This window comes from Electrophorus electricus, chromosome 1 (genome assembly GCF_041902795.1).
Source record: "Electrophorus electricus isolate QZ-2024a chromosome 1, ASM4190279v1, whole genome shotgun sequence".
In the NCBI taxonomy this organism is placed as follows: Eukaryota; Metazoa; Chordata; class Actinopteri; order Gymnotiformes; family Gymnotidae; genus Electrophorus; species Electrophorus electricus.
Window position 1 is genome coordinate 617,501 of NC_137497.1, and position 19,101 is coordinate 636,601.

The 19,101-nt window shown below is 45.1% G+C and overlaps 2 protein-coding genes across 11 annotated transcripts in view; both read left to right on the forward strand.

The window, feature by feature from the left end:
* Window positions 1-4,163: 4,163 nt before the first annotated feature.
* On the forward strand, window positions 4,164-11,954 carry lmbrd2a (LMBR1 domain containing 2a). Of its 7 annotated transcripts, XM_035526503.2 has the most exons (18): window positions 4,164-4,258; window positions 4,565-4,841; window positions 5,022-5,122; window positions 5,522-5,620; window positions 5,701-5,868; window positions 6,026-6,236; window positions 6,433-6,507; window positions 6,708-6,821; window positions 7,102-7,312; window positions 7,418-7,599; window positions 8,038-8,171; window positions 8,277-8,382; window positions 8,472-8,569; window positions 8,990-9,093; window positions 9,171-9,217; window positions 9,410-9,512; window positions 9,952-10,051; window positions 10,417-11,954. In XM_035526503.2, the coding sequence occupies exons 2-18, from the start codon at window positions 4,668-4,670 to the stop codon at window positions 10,478-10,480; spliced, it is 2,091 nt and encodes a 696-aa protein (XP_035382396.2). In that variant the 5' UTR covers window positions 4,164-4,258; window positions 4,565-4,667; the 3' UTR covers window positions 10,481-11,954. The 7 variants fall into 7 exon arrangements, 5 of the variants coding, with proteins under 5 accessions (XP_035382396.2, XP_081560926.1, XP_081561001.1 ...); XR_014119256.1 differs by lacking the exons at window positions 9,171-9,217; window positions 10,417-11,954; XR_014119259.1 differs by lacking the exons at window positions 8,472-8,569; window positions 9,952-10,051; window positions 10,417-11,954 and having other exon boundaries at window positions 9,410-9,502.
* A 3,538-nt stretch (window positions 11,955-15,492) lies between these two features.
* Window positions 15,493-19,101, forward strand: part of LOC113568374 (NACHT, LRR and PYD domains-containing protein 3-like) — a 75,067-nt gene continuing 71,458 nt past the window's right edge. For 3 of the 4 annotated variants that reach the window (XR_014122678.1, XM_081710689.1, XM_081710790.1), the window contains exons 1-2: window positions 15,493-15,781; window positions 16,903-17,180. Coding sequence is in view for 2 of the 4 variants with exons in the window: in XM_081710689.1 (XP_081566815.1) it covers window positions 16,904-17,180 (277 nt within the window). In the remaining 2 variants the exon portion in view is untranslated. The other variant, XM_081710744.1, reaches the window with a different exon arrangement.

Here is a 19,101-nt window from a genome sequence, read left to right on the forward strand (position 1 = left end):
TAGTGCATTACGACCCACCACATCTGCTTAGATTAAAAGGTGCAGCTCTTTATAGTACCAAGAATAAGAAAATCTACCACAGGGGGCAAAGCCTTCTACCATAAAGCTCCCACACTATGGAATAACCTTCCTGTAAACATTCAAAGTATTTAAGGCTAGGCTGAAAAGCTATCTGTACAGTCAGGAATTTTATTAACTACTTCCCATCTGAGGTAAAGCTGTAGATCTGGGGGTCCATGGGTATTGAGATGTTATGATGCTGTCACTTCACCTCTCATTTGTCACTCAAGTTTGTTGACAGAGTGGTGGAGTGCTGATGTTCCAGGGTGCCCTCATGCCTTCTGGCTCTTTCCTTTTAGCTGTGCTGCCATAGCTAGATCTGCCGGACTCCATCACTGCACATTATAGTTCCCTAATTTACACACCCTCATACCTGGACAAGCCTAATCTAGTCTCTCTTTCTGCCGAGGTACACCTACCCCTGATGTTATTGAGCCTCAACACATCTCAGCTGCCATGGCTACTCCTACCACCCCCTGATGTCCCCCTGCTGTAGCCCACCACACCTCCACCCCAGCCAACTACTCTTGCCCTTGATGGACGATGTCTTACTGGATGGGTCTTGGACATGCGCACAACATTGAGACCTGACTAGGACTTCTAGAAAACTGGACTCCCTTTCTCTGTCTCTCTCTCCCTCTTGTTCTCTCTCTCTCTCTCTCTCTCTCTCTCTCTCTCTCTCTCTCTTGCTCTCTCTCTCTCACAGGTAACCCTAGCTCACTCTGACCTCAGAGGTGAGGTGAGTGAGGGTTGGCTGCGTATGGGCCAGCGTGTGAAAAGGTTTGGGGTGTTGTGGGGCATCCCAGGGGAGAGGGCTGTACTGAGGGTTGGTCATATGATCCCGCTGGCTCGTTTGCCCCCAGAGACAGCAGGGCAGTGAGAACAGGGCCAGCTGCGGGTCGGTATTGTGCTACAGATGCATTGTACTGTCCCGTTCCCAGGATCCAACTTCAAACAGTTTGTTTCCGTGCCGACCAGGCTGTTGTTGGACAGGGCTCGTGGGACAGGCAGGGCTGTAGCTCAATAGAAATGGAAATATCAGGGGCCTCACATGTTCTAATACTGTGCCAGGATCAGCTAGTGGTCCAGCTTCAGAATAAGGCATGACACTGTGGTTGCAAATTACTGACCTCAGATAAGACGATTTGCCTCAAAACATGAACATGCTAAAGATAAGAGTATTTGGGCATCTGTATTTACCAGACAGTTTTAGGTGTGTGTGTGTGTGTGTGTGTGTGTGTGTGTGTGTGTGTGTCTGTGTGTGTGTATGTGTGTGTGTGTGTGTATATACTCTGTGTATGTATGCGTGTGCTCTGTGTGTGTACTGTGTGTGTGTGTGTGTGTGTGTGTGTGTGTGTGTGTGTATATACTCTGTGTATGTATGCGTGTGCTCTGTGTGTGTACTGTGTGTGTGTGTGTGTGTGTGTGTGTGTGTGATCTCAGTGTTACAATCACACAGACTTAAATCCACCAACACATGCTCAGCTCACTGTACAGTCAGACCCACAACACAAACTCACCTCACCTATATACTCTGTGTATGTATGCGTGTGCTCTGTGTCTGTACTCTGTGTGTATGTGTGTGTTTGTGTACTCTGTGTGTGTGTGTGTATACTCTGTGTATGTGTGTGTGTGTGTGTGTGCGTGTGTGTGTATACTCTGTATATGTATGCGTGTGCTCTGTGTGTGTACTCTGTTTGTGTGTGTGTATACTGTGTGTGTGTGTGTGTGTGTGTGTATACTCTGTGTGTGTGTGTGTGTGTGTGTGTGTGTGTGTGTGTGTGTGTGTGTGTGTGTGTGTGTGTGTGTGCTCATATTAAACTTGTCACTGACCCACTGGCACTGAAACTGCTGCAGTTACTCCCCATGCCATTTTCAAAAAATCAAAGAGCCATCAACACCAACAGCACAGACACATCATCACTAACACTACAGACATGTCATCACCAACACTACACACATCATCACCAACACTACAGACTTATCATCACCAACACTACAGAGCCACCATCACCAACACTACAGACATGTCATCACCAACACTACAGAGCCACCATCACCAACACTACAGACATGTCATCACCAACACTACAGAGCCACCATCACCAACACTACAGACACATCATCACCAACATTACAGAGCCACCATCACCAACACTACAGACACATCATCACCAACACGACAGAGCCACCATCACCAACACTACAGACACATCATCACCAACACTACATACACATCATCACCAACACTACAGAGCCACCATCACCAACACTACAGACATGTCATCACCAACACTACAGACATGTCATCACCAACACTACACACGTCATCACCAACACTACAGAGCCACTATCACCAACATTACAAACACGTCATCACCAACACTACAGACATGTCATCACCAACACTACAGAGCCACCATCACCAACACTAGAGCCACCATCACCAACATTACAGACACGTCATCACCAACACTACAGAGCCACCAATGACATGACGGAGCTGCCATCATACAAACATGAAAAATCATTACCATCTAGTGGCCAATCTGTAGAACTTCAACTTTCTGTCTAATATAAGAAACAAGTAAAGATATTTCCTCATAATCTGACATATTGTTATAATATTGTTATAATGAGGCGAGCCAACCTCTTAACATGTGTCTGGTGTGGAATCCAACCGCACATGAGAGAGAAGGTTAGAGAAGCGGTGTATTTCTACTAAACTCCCTGGCTGTGAGCTCCCACCCGTCGTCTCCCTATACAGCAGTAGACATTGGCCGGTGTGTGTGAGTGTGTGTGTGTGTGTGTGTGTGTGTGTGTGTGTGTGTGTGTGTGTGTGTGTGTGTGTGTGTGTGTGTGAGTGTATATGTGTGTGTGTGTGTGTGTGTGCTACAGATTTCTCCTTTCAAACATATGAAGGATTCGACCCTTTCTCTCACAGGAAGCTACCCAGGTGCTTGTGCAGTCTCTTGTGATCTTAAAGCTCGACTACTGCAACTTGCTACTTGCTGGTCTTCCTCTAAGAGCCATCAGACCTCTACAACTTGTCCAGAGCACAGCAGCATGACTGGTCCTCAATCTTTTGAAGTTCACACGTCACTCCACTGCTGCACTCCCTTCATTGGCTAACAGTAGCTGCACGCATCAGATTTAAAACCTTGATACTCGCCTAAAAAGCCAAAAATGGACCAGCCCCTTCATACATGAGCTCAATGGTGAAAGCCCAATTGCACGTATCATTGTCTTTTATAGAGCTTAGACGTGTTTCACACTTCTAGTCATCAGCATTGATCCCTGTATTCTACAGTATTCTAGTTCATTGGTGTGTTGGACTCTGAGCTGCTGTGCTGTACTAGGATGTATTCTATGAGTAAACGACAAAGCACTTTTGTAAGTCGCTCTGGATAAGAGTGTCTGCCAAATGCCGTAAATGTGAAATGTAAATGTGTGTGTGTGTGCACATGTGTATGTGTGTGTGTGTGTGTGTGTGCAAGTGTGTGCATATGAGGTATGTGTATGTGTGTGTGTGTGTGTGTGTGTGTGTGTGTGTGTGTGTGTGTGTGTGTGCACAGCCATGAAGTGAGTGGGCTTTTTACCCATATTAGATTTTACACGGTGACTCTTTAGATATGTTAGACGTTTTATTCTATATATTGTGAATAATATCTTCATTTATGACAGGAAACAGGACAATACTTATAATCCCACATTTACTGTCATAAATTCACAGTGAACTGAGAAAAGCTGTTCACCATGCAGTGATACTGCACAACTGTCAAGTGATTTTTTATGTTATTTATTTATTTCTTTTTAATTTCATTTTAGACATTTGAAACATAATGTTACTGTACATGTTAATTAAATTGTGTAAAGTGTAAGCTTACATTTTGTAAAGTTACAACATGTTCATTTTCAAAAACTGAAATTCATTCCATATTACATTTCTGCAAGGTTTTATATTTATAATCAGTCAATAAAAGTCTTCATGTTGAACGTTATCATTGACTGTGACGAGTGTGCGTATATTTATTAAAAACTACACATCCCATGAATCACATCGAAACAGGAAGCAGTTTGCTCACGTAAGTTTACCAAACGCTTTGTACACAAAAATATCACTTGCTGTACTTCGGCACGCCGTGCGGCGGCTTAGACCGGAACCGCAGTTTTCTGTCGTCAGCGGATGTGTTAAACCGTAAGATAGCCGCTGTAATGTAACGTTTTGGTAGTTAAAAGTGTTTAAAAGTACCACAGGGCTGTAATGTAACCGTAGTTAAGGTTTGACTGGACGTGTGCGGTGAGCTGGCCGAGGACAAGCTGACGTGTCTCACCGACACGACGTGTCCTCTGACGTCAGATGAACTTTAACGACAGAACGTTTAAGCTGAATTTACGATCACGGTCGGGGTCGGTGAAACGTGTGTGTGTGTGTGTGTGTGTGTGTGTGTGTGTGTGTGTGTGTGTGTGTGTGTGTGTTTGTTTGTTTGTTTGTTTGTTTTAGTTTAACTGCGCAGCTTTACGCAGCCTGAGCGCGGGGCGAGAGCTCCGCTACCGTCCGCTGGACCGCGCGCTGACGGACGGACGGACGCGCGCGCGCGGGCGGGATGAGTGGGCTCGCGCTCGGCGTGGAGGTGGTGGTGGCGTTTCTGCTCGCGCTGTTCCTGCTGCATCGCTACGGAGATTTCCGCAGGCAGCAGCGCATGGTGCTGTTCGCCACGCTGCTGGCGTGGTTCCTGTGCTTCCTCATCGTCTTCACCATCCCGCTGGACGTCAGCACGGTACGTGCACGCAGTGGTCGGTACCGGTACCGGAGACAGCAGCCGCACAGCCTGCGGGTTACTCCCTGTCTGCGTACTGCGTTACCGCAATACCAGTGCGTGCTGGTTTTATAAGCAGCTCGCCTGAGTTCTGTAACTTGAAGGTTTAACTTCTGATTGTGTGTGTGTGTGTGTGTGTAGACCATATATAATCAGTGTGTGACTGACAAGCGCCAACTGGTAATTTCACCTGTTAATCGCTCCGGCCAGACGTCTAATTCCTCCGTGTTTCCCACTCAGAGGTAAGTGCAAGTCTTGAATTAGGTTGTATGGTTGTATGGGCTGTACTGGGTTATACTAAATTATACTGGGCTATGCTGGGTTGTACTGGTTTATATTAGTTTATACAAGGTTATGCTGGGCTGTACTGGTTTATATTATCTTATACAAGGTTATACTGGGCTGTACTCGTTTATATTATCTTATTCAAGGTTATACTGGGCCGTGCTGGGTTGTACTGGCTTATATTATCTTCTACAAGGTTATACTGGGCTGTTCAGATCAGGTTGACTTGGTGTTAATATGGTTTTCCACTGCAACCAATCAGTGTTCTCTCTGACATCACACTCTGCAGTCTTTTCATCATTATCTTGGTGTTGTATGATTTGTATAGAGTTTTAACTCTGTGTGTGTGTGTGCAGGGTAATTCAGGTGTGTCATAAACCCTGGAGTTATATTCCAGATGGGATTCTGCCTGTGTTCTGGAGAGTGGTGTACTGGACCTCTCAGTGTCTCACCTGGTGAGCAAACCTGTTATATCTCTCTCTCACACACACACAGATAGGCGTGTTTAATCTTTGCGATCGGTGTGTGTTTGCAGGCTCCTGATTCCGTTCATGCAGTCATATGCTCGTTCTGGAGGATTTACCATCTCTGCCAAGATAAAGACCGCCCTGATCGAGAACGCCATCTACTATGGCACCTACCTCTTCATCTTCTGCTCTCTGCTTATTTATGTCGCTGTTAGTCCCCAGTGGCACCTCTCCTGGTGAGAGTCCCGTCCACCAATCACGAACCACCACACACCTGTATATGTCCCTCCCAAACGCGTTACGCCTAGCTGTCTACAACAAACCTTTCACACGCATGCCCTTACACAAGTCGGTGGTGTGCGTCCTGTCCTGTGATTGGTCGGTTCCTTGTAGGTATGACCTGCGGACAATTGGCATCACCGCGGCCAACACCTGGGGACTGTTCCTCCTTGTGCTGTTGCTAGGATACGGGTTGGTAGAGATCCCGCGTTCATACTGGCGTGCGTCATGCCATGGGCATCTCCTGGCCAAGACGTACTTCAAAGTCGCCAAGCTGATGACCGAGAAGGCAGACGCAGAAGAGAACCTGGAGGATGTCATGGAGGTGGGGCAGAGGGCGGAGTTTGGGCAGTGGGAGGAGCAGGGAGAGGGAATTGGGTTAGATGTACTTTGGTACATATGTCATGAAATGATGAATTTAGTAGTTAGTACTGGGAGTACACACACTCGCTCAGACTCTCTCTCTCTCTCTCTCTCTCTCTCTCTCTCTCTCTCTCTCTCTCTCTCTCTCTCTCATATAGGATGTCAGAGCTGTTAATGAGACCATCAAGTACAACCACCCACTGAGAAAGTGTATCGACACCATTCTCAGGAAGGTCTGTGTGCAGCTCCTACACACACACACATGCACACACTCTAGAAGGTCTGTCTGCAGCTCTCTCTGGAAGGTCTGTGTTCAGCTCCTACACACACACACACACACACACTCTGGAAGGTCTGTCTGCAGCTCCTACACACACACACACACACACACACACAAAACGCCTCTCTTATGTCAGTATATCCCCTCACCCAGTGTCCTGTGGAGTATCAGGAGAGGCTGGGTAGGAACATGGATGACTACGAGGACTTTGATGATAAGAGGAACCCATATCCCAGCAGAAACAGCCTGGTCAAGCTGCACAAACAGGTAACCAAACACACACCTGTGCTGAAACTGACTGATGGGGCACCAATACGTTCATGGATAAAACTGGTTAATTTCTGGGATAGTTCATGGGAAAGGCTAGTTTAATTTTCCGTGACACAATTTTCATACACCAGAGAAGGGGTGTTGTTGGTATGTGCTACTGTCCAGAAGAGGGGTGTTGTTTCTTTTGCTTGTTCTGTGTATAAGGAGAGAATTCCTGATAGTGGCGGGGATTTTCTGTATGTTTATGTATGTGTTTGTGTGGGCATGTGTGTCTCAGGTTATTTATGCGGTTCAGAAGCATAACCGCACACAGGTGCAGTGGCAGATTCTATTGGATGAGGCCTTCCACTTGGAGGATGTGGCTAAGAATGAGACTAGCTCCACCCACCAGTTCATCCACAGTTTCCCCTCCACTAGCTCCACCCACCAGTTCACCCATAGCCAACCCAAAGGCTGCTTCAGCAAGTACCTGTACACACCTGCTGTAGGTATGACACACACACACACACACACCCGTACCTGTACACACCTGCTGTGCCAAGCATGGTACTGGGAGTGTGTGTTATAATGGCGTCCTTCTCTGCTGTGTCCAGAGTGGTACTGGGAGTGTGTGTGTCGGCGCTGGTGTAATCGTCTCCTGGCGGTGGCGCTGTGTGTGTTGTCGGTGGGTGTGGTCTGGTCAGAGTGCACATTCTTCAGCACTCAGCCAGTCCTCTCTCTGTTCGCCATCCTCATCCAGCTCGCAGAGAGGGACTACAACTACCTGTACATAGAGGTGAGATGCGCACACTCGCAGACGCGCACTCATACACGCAGACACACATATATACATATACATACACATATATACATATACACACACGTGTGTGTGTGTGTGTGTGTGTGTGTGTGTGTGTGTGTGTGTGTGTGTGTGTGTATATATATATATGTGTGTCTGTGTGTCTGTGTGTCTGTGTGTGCGCACGTGTATGTATGTGTGTATATATATATATATATATATATATATATATATATATATATATATATATATATATATTATATTATATATATATACACACGCGCGCACAGACACGCGCGCGCGCACACACAGACACACACACACAAAAAGACAGACAGAGGCACATACAGATTTCTGATAATCACTCAGACAAGATGGTGAAGGTGGTGTGTGTGTGTGTGTGTGTGTGTGTGTGTGTGTGTGTGTGTCCACTAGATGGCGTGTTTTATCACCATTTTCTTCCTGTGCTACTGCGTTTACTCCACGGTCTTCCGTATCCGGGTGTTTAACTACTACTACCTGGCACCTCATCACCAGACAGATGCCTACAGCCTTCAGTTCAGCGGCATGTAGGAGAATACGCACACATGCATGTAGACATATGCAAACACACTGAGACATATGCACATCCGTACACACACACAAGCATGGCTTTGACAGTTGTGTGTTTGTAGGTTGTTTTGTCGTTTGACACCACCACTGTGTTTGAATTTTCTGGGAGTGATACACATGGACTCAACCATCTCACACCAGCAGAGACAACAGACTACGTATACCTCAGTGAGTCTCTCCCCACACACACACACACACACACACACACACACACACACACACAGACCCAGTATAATACCTGTCTGTCTGTCTCTCAGATCATGGGGTCCATGCAGGTGCTGTCTTTCATTGCTAATGGGTTTTATATCTACTACCCCATGCTTATAGTGCTACTGTGTATCGCCACCTACTTCAGGTACACACACACACACACACACACACACACACACACACCCATGCTTATATGCTTATAGTGCTACTGTGTATCGCCACCTACTTCAGGTACACACACACACACACACACACACACACACACACACACACACACACACACCCATGCTTATATGCTTATAGTGCTACTGTGTATCGCCACCTACTTCAGGTACACACACACACACACACACACACACACACACACACATACATATATATATATATATATATATATATATATATATATATATATATATATATATAAAATACATTTGCATGCAAACACACATTAATCAGAATAATATTGTTTAAATAATATGTTTAAAGCATCCAAATCCTCTCTCTCTCTCTCTCTCTCTCTCTCTTCCTCCCTCTCTCTCTCTCTCTCTCTATCGCTCTCTAGTTTAGGAACACGATGTCTGAATCTGCTGGGTTTTCAGCAGTTTATGGGAGAGAGTGATTTGACCTCTGACCTTGTAGATGAAGGGAAAGAACTGATCCGCAGAGGTACTAATACACACACACACACACACACAAAGATTCAGTGCTGTTGGGTGGTGTTTAATTAATAAGTTTGCCTGCAGAGAGGAGGAAGAGGCAGCGAGGTGAGGAAAGTGAAAGCAGACGAAGGGTATGTCACACTGTCTTTACACACTCAGTCATGGCGTGTGTGTGTGTGTGTGTGTGTGTGTGTGTGTGTGTGTGTGTGTTTGGGTTCAGGGTTAGTAAAGGGAGAGGTATGGTGAGCAGGAGTACTATACAGCTCAGACTCTGAGAGCCTACTGTGTGTGTGTGTGTGTGTGTGTGTGTGTGTGTGTGTTAGGAGTGGAGAGAGAGGTATGGTGAGCAGAAGGAGAAGTATGCGGCTCGGACCCGGAGCTGCTACTCAGAGCTCAGAGAAGCGGAGGACTCTAATGGCAGAGCAGGTAAATGCTGCTGAGCAACGAGGAAGAGAGACAGAGGTGTGTGTGTCTGTGTGTGTGTGCGTGTGTGTGTGCGCGTGTGTGTGCGCGCATGTGTGTCTGTGTGTGTGTGCGTGTGTGTCTGTCTGTGTGCGTGTGTGTGTCTGGAATGCAGCTTCCCAGCTAGCACGGTGCTAATTTACAATGACATACCAAAAGTTATGTGGTACAGAACTAGTATCGCGTAGGACCTTTTAGCCCAGTGAAGTACAACAACTCAATGTGGCATCAGTTCCACAAGTGGACAGAAGACCTCTGGAGCAATGTTGAGCTGTCTAGTCACTCACCGGCAGTTCTGTGGACAGGAGCTGTCTGGGGGATTGGTGGCTACAATACATGGCAGCTCCCATTATGGCCATTTTAGTGGCTTCACAAAGTCTCAACTGTCTGTGTGTGTGTGTAGGTCAGTGCAGCACAGAACAGTGTGATCAGTCTGAGCTGCTGCAGGACGTGGAGCCTCTGGACTTTACTGGAGATGACACACTGGAACTGGGGGACAGGAGGTGTGTGTTAACACTTTCACACACTTGCGTTACTGCACTACTATACTACTTTACGCGCAGGTACACACTAGTCCACAGTAGTTTTGGATTTATCAACACTGCGTAGTCCTATTACAGCTCAATAACCAGCTAATGACACCGTGTGTCTCACTTCAGACATTCGGACATTTCAGTGCAGGTGTTCCCAGGGTCCTAGCGGGTGCCCTGCCTCCCTGGAGTCTGCATTCTAATTCTAGAACTGAAGATCAAGAACAGCAGGACATCTGGGCTTCTAGAATCAGCAGGGTTCTAGAATCAGCAGGCGTGGAGCTGATGGTTGTACAGTCTAGCTGTGCTGTTTGAATAATATCTCTCTCTCTCTGCAGGTATGCGGGGGGGCGGAGCCTTTCCACTTCTGCCTCCCGCACGCGCATTTTTGATGATGTGTGAGAGCAAGTGAAGGTTCACTAAGAAAAAGAGAGACGAGAATTTGCACTTCTTCAATCCACACTCTTTCTGAAGTGCCCATACGCCGCTGTGTGTGTGTGTGTGTGTGTGTGTGTGTGTGTGTGTGTGTGTGTGTGTGTGTGTGCGCGTGCGTAAACTTTTCATTGTGTGCATTACCATGTGTGTTTGTACGTGTATATGCAATTATGTGATCATGTGTGTCTGTGTTTTATGTTGCTCCCAGAGAAACACTTCTCCAGCTCACACTGTCTCAGAGTGTCTCAGTGTTTCTGGGCCTGTCTGGTGCCAGGCAGTTAGTGTCGGGCTGGGGAGGTATATGTCTCTCTGCCGCGGAGTTAACAAGGTCTCTCTCTCTCTGTCTCTGTTTTAGTACAAGATTTACACACAGAGATAAATAGATTATGGTTATGGATTATGGACTCGAGCAGAGCAGTCTTTTATTTTGACACTAATTATCCCACCTGATGATGATCTTAGGGACAGAGCTTTATCCCACCTGATGAAGGGTTTGGGGGCGGAGCTGTCTCAGTTGATGGTTTGAGGGCGGAGCATTATCCCAGCTACTGAAGGGTTTGGGGGCGGGGCTTTATCTCAGATACTGAAGGGTTTTTGGGGGCGGGACTTAATCCCAGCTACTGAAGGGTTTGAGGGGAGAAATCCTAACGTGCTCACTCAGTCACTACTGACAAAGTACTGAAGAAGTATCTACGATTCTGTACCTTCAGAAAGCGCCTTGGACAGAATATTTAAATGTTTATTTATGTAAGTTACTGACAATGAAGGATTTTTTTTCTTCTTTTCTTTTTTTCTTTATTTGGAACTGAGCTTTTCCACAAACAAACATCTTAGCATGAAGAGAAGAGGGGGTCTGAGTTAACAGAAGTCTGGAGGGAGGTCATGGAGGTCAGAGGGTCTGAATAAACAAGGAAGTACCTTACTCCATGTAACTGCATTACATCACAGCAGGTTCCTGCTCTCACATGGCTGTGAACTTTGACCTTTTGTTCCCTGTGTTGACTTCTGTGACTCCCCAGGACAACTGGGAAGGTAAAACCAGTGCGTCACCCTGAAGTGACTTCACGGTTTAGATGTGTTTGTTTGGGTTGTAAAGTGGTTGTAAAGTACCTGCCTGGCAACCTCTCCAGCTCTAAGTGCAGTGTGCTGTGCTCTTACGACGTGGTTTTGGGTTTTTTGTTGTTTCTGACATTTTTGTGTTTTGACAACCTTGCTTAGTCACTGATGTCTGCGTGTTTTCCGTTACTCTGTGCTTTGGCAGACACCTTGTACAGGTTCCTTTCTTCCAGTCCCTGTTGAAGGAAGGAAGTTTGATTATTGTGGTGTCAGACTGTATGAGGGTCTCACATCATGGGGTCTAATCAGCATATGTTATTCTCTCTGGTTTGATGCATCCTGTTGTGCACTGAAATACCTCAAATAAACAGTTCCTGATATGTAATGTAATTTTTACTTTAATTACTTCCACAAACACCACATTTACTTCGTTGTATTTACTTAGGTAACGTTTTGAGCCCATTGTACTTTTAAGAGTTAAGATCATACTTTATCCTCTTACTCGAGAACGTGAGTTATATTCATCAGCGTTCATCCTGTTGCATTTTAAAACTTTACATTTTGTACAGACTGTCAAGTGTGGGAGGGTTAATTAAGTCTCTACAGATGAACACTAAGTGAAATCTTGACAGGCCCATATAATGAACAGAACAGGCACGTTTTACGACAAGGGAGTAAAATGACATTTATGAAAGGGGCCCGTAATATATCCTTTTCTTTAAGGCTCACATATCTGAAATGAATTAATATGACAGTGAAGTGACTGACATCCGTGATACTCTGCCTCACTACAAACAGCAGAGAAATAAATGCAGCAGCTAACTGGACTCATGGCGTGCAGGAATGCATGTGCCATCCTGAGCCATATTTCCAAGATTATAATGGTTCCATGTTCTGTCTACTTAGAACAAATAGTTTACAGATATTACAACTAACAATAACACTGAAAACATGGACAACGTGGACACTCTGGGCCTTGTGCTCTCAGAGTAACATAGAGAATGACGGTTTACCTGATCCGACTAATGTTCATGCATTTGTGGATCCTTTAAAGGGATGCACCAAATATGCTCAATTAACAGGACCTGATTTCAGGACCATTCTGATGCGACGTTTAAAGCACAGGTTTACTGAGGAGAAGCTGATTAATGGCATTAAGTCATAGTTGTTTAGCAACGACACCCTCCCAAATTCGAATAGCGACGCAGCCAATGTTTATTACTGGGCACAGCGCACTAATGTTGACACCTTTTATCAGGAACTGAGGGAACTCCTACTTAAACTACAGGCCTCTCGGAGAGACATTTATGCGGCAACCAGCTGCAGATATGGCCCTGATGAGCTGTGCTCAGTGTTTGTCTCCCGTTTTACTAAGGCCTAGATCAACCTCAGTCAGACAGGAATCTGTTCATATCAACTTGTCTGCAAAATATGAATCCCCAACATGCACAAACTCTGCGGTGTAACACAGAGAACCTCTTGGGTAAGCCTCCAACTGAGTTTGCTTCTAGGGTGCGTGAGTTAGAGGCATTACCAACAGTGTGCATGGTGATGTCTCTTGCGCTCTCCCTGTTCCCGCAGACAGGCCTACTCATCCATTTATTCCAGGTGACACTGTTTTCGTCAAATCATTGAACCCTCGGAAAGTTGGTGAAGCTGCGTACGGACCCCCAACAACCGTGATCGCAGTGACCCGAACCGCTGTGCTAACATCGGGATCAGCACAGTGGATACACACCAGCCCGCCGAAGAAATCACCAGATGACGCGTCCGACAAGCAAAATGCACCTTAACACATTCACATATAGTACAAAATTTGTTATATGATTTCATGCTGAGGGACTGCCCCTCGGCTGCACCACTCACCAAGGAAGTACTCCTTGGCCCTGTATGTCAATACATTTTAACATTGGTATTATAACTTGATAGATATCCTATCTGCCTATTAACATCCTTTTGCAGACTCTTTGGTCCTTTCTCTCGTTTTCCTGAAAAGTGCATGCAAAACCTTACTATAGGAATAATGGGCCCCATTTGTGTGATAATATTGGCATTATTTTCAGTCTCGAGAGGTACAAAATGGGGGAGAGTGGGCTTTCAGAGTCATCAACAACAGTGTAATGGTAATTTAGCTTGTGTGGTCTCCCTGGTAGCTGCAGGAGAGGTGGAGCCAGGGAAGGACTGTCTGGTGTGCCAGGCATTCCATACACCCTGGGTACCAGTCCTGGTAGACTAACTTGTTGGCCCTTGGGGATCTTGACTCATAAATATTTGTTTTCCTGTACTCCTGATTATTGTGTTGATTCTGGTTTGTGGACCCTGTTTATTGTCACTGCTGTCTTCTTTCATAACTCGCATTTCTACCTCTATGTTTAATCATGCTAATATTGCCTTGGTGCCTGCATATGAGAAAGGTCTATATACTGATTTGTGATTCCTTTGGAATCAAAGGGGGGAGTGTTAGACACTGGAGCCTTTCTGTCTTCAGTCACCCAACGCAAGGTCTCTGACTATCAGCCATGACATGGCAGCTTGGCCGTGAGCTGGTCGCCCGAGGTCATCCGCTCCCTCTTCTTGTCTCCTTTACCGCTCCCTTTCTCTCTCTCTCTCTCTCTCTCTCTCTCTCTCTAAGCACAGGAGTGGCTCATGGCGGGCAAGGGAGCAGCTTGTGGCTCATTCATGCAGAGAACATCTAATCTTTACTAACCTTGTCTCTTTCTGTTCTACATAGAACGGAACATCCCTCACTTTTCCCCATCATCCTGTAGATTTAGATAGTAGATACAGGACACATATATACTCTGTGCTTTCCTCAATAAAGTGGAACTCTTTTGATTCACTACCTTGGCCGGATTGATCCAGCTACAGAGCACGTAGGGCAGAGGGTAACTTGGAGGAGATCGAATCTGAAGGACTGGTCACATTGAATCAGTTTCTAATGTGGAAACAATGCTCACTCTGAGAGCACAACTCCTGGATTAAACAATCCAGAATTAATGCCTCCATCAACACCTAGAGCCTCCAACCCCAACAAACTCCAAAATATCCATGGCCTCCAACCCTGACACAGCCCTCAACATCCAGGGCCTTCAGCCAACACAGCACCCAACATCCAAGGCCTCCAACTACAACACAGCCTCCAACATCCAGGACCTTCAGGTGACATAGCCCAAGTAACCTCAGTGACATCACCCAGAGAGATGGAGTCTAACCCCCAATATTGTCTGGTCCTTCTGCCTCCATGGTCTCCATGTTACTATCTAAATATAACTTTAGATAATGTCAGTGCATTAAATAGTTGTATACAAAACTTGCGTAAATGTCTGTGCAAAATACATATATATGAATCAGTGTCAAAGTAACAAAGGTAAAAAAAATTAAAAATAAAATTCACACTACCAACCAAAACAGAAACAAACTACACCAACTTCCTTTCAAAAACCAAACAAACCACAGTCCTACTAATGGCAATCACTCCCTATCACCTTTATTTAGTTCAATAAACACTAGATACAGCAGCAACGACATTAAACAGAAAAGGGCAAGCTAGTGTCAAAAGGTCTCTCAAAGTCTCACAAAAACCACAACATCTCAGCATAGGAGAGAAAGGCAGGTTGTCCTGTTTGGGGTGGAGCCTTTCACAGGATGGTTGGCAGACCCAGAGAGGACCTTCAGTGTAGTGAGATTCAAGGGGTGGGGGGAAACCAGTCACTGGATCTGTAACAGGCGCAAAACACACACGACACTCGGAACATGGACAGTTTTTTCTTTTTTAAGAATTATTCAAAGCTTTGAATTTGGAGCGTCTTTTACATGTTGAGTAATGTCAAACTTTTATTTTGAAATGCCGTAAATGAAATATCGGCAACGTCTGGTGACGTCATTAATGAGAGCCCAAAGTTTCAGTTCGCCGTACAAAGTAAGAGGTTAAGTAGGTGTTTTTCATGCGCCTCGTACTGAGTTGTTGTTGTTGGTTTTTTTACATTTGTTTAAATCGCTATTTCTATATTCAGACACTAAGCAGAGATGAATAAAGGAGTAATAAATATATTAAGGAGTATATGTATGTTTGTAATTATTTCTCCTGTGCAGGGGTTTCTTTGGTGTGAGGAGTAACTAGTCCAATGTGACGGTTCTGTTTTCTCTCAGACGTTGATGTGAGAAACGAGACTCACTGTATGTGGATAAGTGATTCTCTCTCAGTTTGTACAGGTACAGTAACGTAGTTATAAAACGCTGTAGTACATTGTATTGTTTTGTGGATTTTATGGTTCATATAATCACAATCAGGCTTTATTGGCCAAGTATACTCACATATACAAGGAATTTGTTCCTTGTTACAGTACTCACACCGCAAAGTTGCTTATACACAGTACTTCAAGAGACATTTCCACCACACACACACACACACACACACTCGTACTTGTAAACTTTACATGTGCATCGGACTTTAGATGTGAAGAGTGCTGAGTGCAGCAGTTGGGAAATGCAGTTGTAGAATAATAAAGTAAATAAATAATATAAATGAATAAATTGGTGCAGATAAAGGTGGAGTACTATGTGAAGATGGAATATTTGTGTGTAATTATGTTTATGAGGAGTTATGTGCATTGTGATATTCAACTGTTCGTGAGTTTGATGGCATATTGAAAAAAGCTCTGTAGCTGGGATGTCATATTCATTCAGACAATGAATTGTTCACTAATGTTAATACCAGTGAATGTATTCAGTGTAACACTGAACTGTTCACTAGTGTTAATACCAGTGAATGTATTCAGTGTAACATTGAACTGTTCACTAGTGTTAATACCAGTGCCAGACCAGAATTCTTATGACGGGACATCTGTACAGTAGTTAATGGTTGACCCCTACAGTGAGGGGACCAGTGATAACAGTACAGTAGTGAATGGTTGTCCACTATAGTGAGGGGTCCAGTGATAACAGTACCATAGTGAATGATTGACCCCTATAGTGAGGGGTCCAGTGATAAGAATACAGTAGTGAATGGTTGTCCACTATAGTGAGGGATCCAGTGATAAGAATACAGTAGTGAATGGGATTAAAGGGGAATACAGGGGAAAAGATGATATTTACATTTAGTATTTGAGGGGATTATTGGGTGTAGGGGTGCACAGTGTTGTATCCTTGTAACATCTGGTCCTCCATGTTGGTTGGATGTAGGGGTGGACACTGTAAAACTGTTCTACTGTTCTAGCAGCATTCTGTGGGCCACCTCCAAACTCCAAACTATTGCTGAACTGTGAACATAAACCACTGAACTTGTTTGTCAACCTTCAGTAAACTGGAGTCTGTTGTCCTTCTTCATGATGCAGGATGGCCAACATTAAAGAACAGCTTCTCTTCACTCTAAATGAACTGGAGACAGAAGACCTGACGTTATTCCAGTGGCATCTTAAAAACGCAGTGGAAGGTTTCCCCGCTATCCCAAAGTCTCAGCTGGAGAAATCTAACAGACCTGACACTGTGGACAAGATGGTGCAGAAATATGGCCCAGATGGAGCTGTAGAGATCACACTGATCATCCTGAAGAAGATGAACCACAACCAACTGGCTAAGACCCTGAGGACCAAACACAGTGAAAATAAAGCGGGTGAAATCATGTTCACTATTTAACCTCACTATTTCTGGATTTTATTACATTTGAATTTGTTTTGTTAGTGAATTCAATAAACAAAGTGGTGGAAAATAATTTATAAACACACTATATATGGTCATATATAGTGACTATATATATAGTGATGTGAGTGGAGAGGGAAAGAGATGTGTGTGCTGAGAGGTGAGGTGTGTTTATGCCCCTGTGTGCTGAGAGGTGAGGTGAGTTTATGCCCCTGTGTGCTGAGGTGAGGTGTGTTTATGCCCCTGTGTGCTGAGGTGAAGTGTGTTTATGCCCCTGTGTGCTGAGAGGTGAGGTGTGTTTATGCCCCTGTGTGCTGAGGTGAGGTGTGTTTATGCCCCTGTGTGCTGAGGTGAAGTGTGTTTATGCCCCTGTGTGCTGAGGTGAAGTGTGTTTTTGCCCCTGTGTGCTGAGGTGAAGTGTCTTTATGCCCCTGTGTGCTGAGGTGAAGTGTCTTTATGCCCCTGTGTGCTGAGGTGAAGTGTCTTTATGCCCCTGTGTGCTGAGGTGAAGTGTCTTTATGCCCCTGTGTGCTGAGGTGAAGTGTGTTTATGCCCCTGTGTGCTGAGGTGAAGTGTGTTTATGCCCCTGTGTCCTGAGGTGAAGTGTCTTTATGCCCCTGTGTGCTGATGTGAAGTGTGTTTATGCCCCTGTGTGCTGAGGTGAAGTGTCTTTATGCCTCTGTGTGCTGAGGTGAAGTGTGTTTATGCCCCTGTGTGCTGAGGTGAAGTGTCTTTATGCCCCTGTGTGCTGAGGTGAAGTGTGTTTATGCCCCTGTGTGCTGAGGTGAAGTGTGTTTATGCCCCTGTGTGCTGAGGTGAAGTGTGTTTATGCCCCTGTGTGCTGAGAGGTGAAGTGTGTTTATGCCCCTGTGTGCTGAGAGGTGAAGTGTGTTTATGCCCCTGTGTGCTGAGGTGAAGTGTCTTTATGCCCCTGTGTGCTGAGGTGAAGTGTCTTTATGCCCCTGTGTGCTGAGGTGAAGTGTCTTTATGCCCCTGTGTGCTGAGGTGAAGTGTCTTTATGCCCCTGTGTGCTGAGGTGAAGTGTCTTTATGCCCCTGTGTGCTGAGGTGAAGTGTGTTTATGCCCCTGTGTGCTGAGGTGAAGTGTGTTTATGCCCCTGTGTGCCGAGGTGAAGTGTCTTTATGCCCCTGTGTGCTGAGGTGAAGTGTCTTTATGCCCCTGTGTGCTGAGGTGAAGTGTGTTTATGCCCCTGTGTGCTGAGGTGAAGTGTCTTTATGCCCCTGTGTGCTGAGGTGAAGTGTGTTTATGCCCCTGTGTGTTCAGGTGAAGTGTCTTTATTCCCCTGTGTGCTGAGGTAAAGTGTCTTTGTGCCCCTGTGTGCTGAGGTAAAGTGTCTTTGTGCCCCTGTGTGCTGAGGTAAAGTGTCTTTATTCCCCAAAGCATGTACACGCTCAAATGAATGTTTTATACATAGGTCATTCTGTGTAGTTGTGGAAGTGTGGTTAAGGTCCAGTACAGTTACAGTTAGTTGTGGTGCAGATATAAATGAGGGACTGAGTACTGTGTTCAGCAGTCTGACAGCACTAGGCTAGAAACTGGTGTTCAGTCTGATAGCACTGGGCTAGAAACTGGTCTTCAGTCTGACAGTCTGCCAGAACCTAATGTTCTATTATTAGTGATCTCAATTACTAAATTACAGCTGGAATGTGTCAAAACTCAAAATCATCTGGTATATTAATAAACAAACATCGCAAACAATAGGTTTTGACTAAAAAATGTTCATTAACAACAATCAGAAAAATGATGTCAGTCTCAATTCAAACATGGGCAAATCACAAATATAGTCCAGTAATGAACAATGTTTGACACAGGCTGTTTAAATTCTAAAATGCAAAATAACAAATGTGCAGTGTCTTTTCAAACATAGCAGTCAC

Coding starts and splice junctions, on each gene's coding strand:
- lmbrd2a (XM_035526503.2), top strand. CDS start 4,668: ATGAGTGGGCTCGCGCTCGGCGTGGAGGTGGTGGTGGCGTTTCTGCTC. Junction 7,600..8,037: donor ACAACTACCTGTACATAGAG/GTGAGATGCGCA, acceptor TGTGTCCACTAG/ATGGCGTGTTTTATCACCAT. Junction 10,052..10,416: donor CTGGAACTGGGGGACAGGAG/GTGTGTGTTAAC, acceptor CTCTCTCTGCAG/GTATGCGGGGGGGCGGAGCC.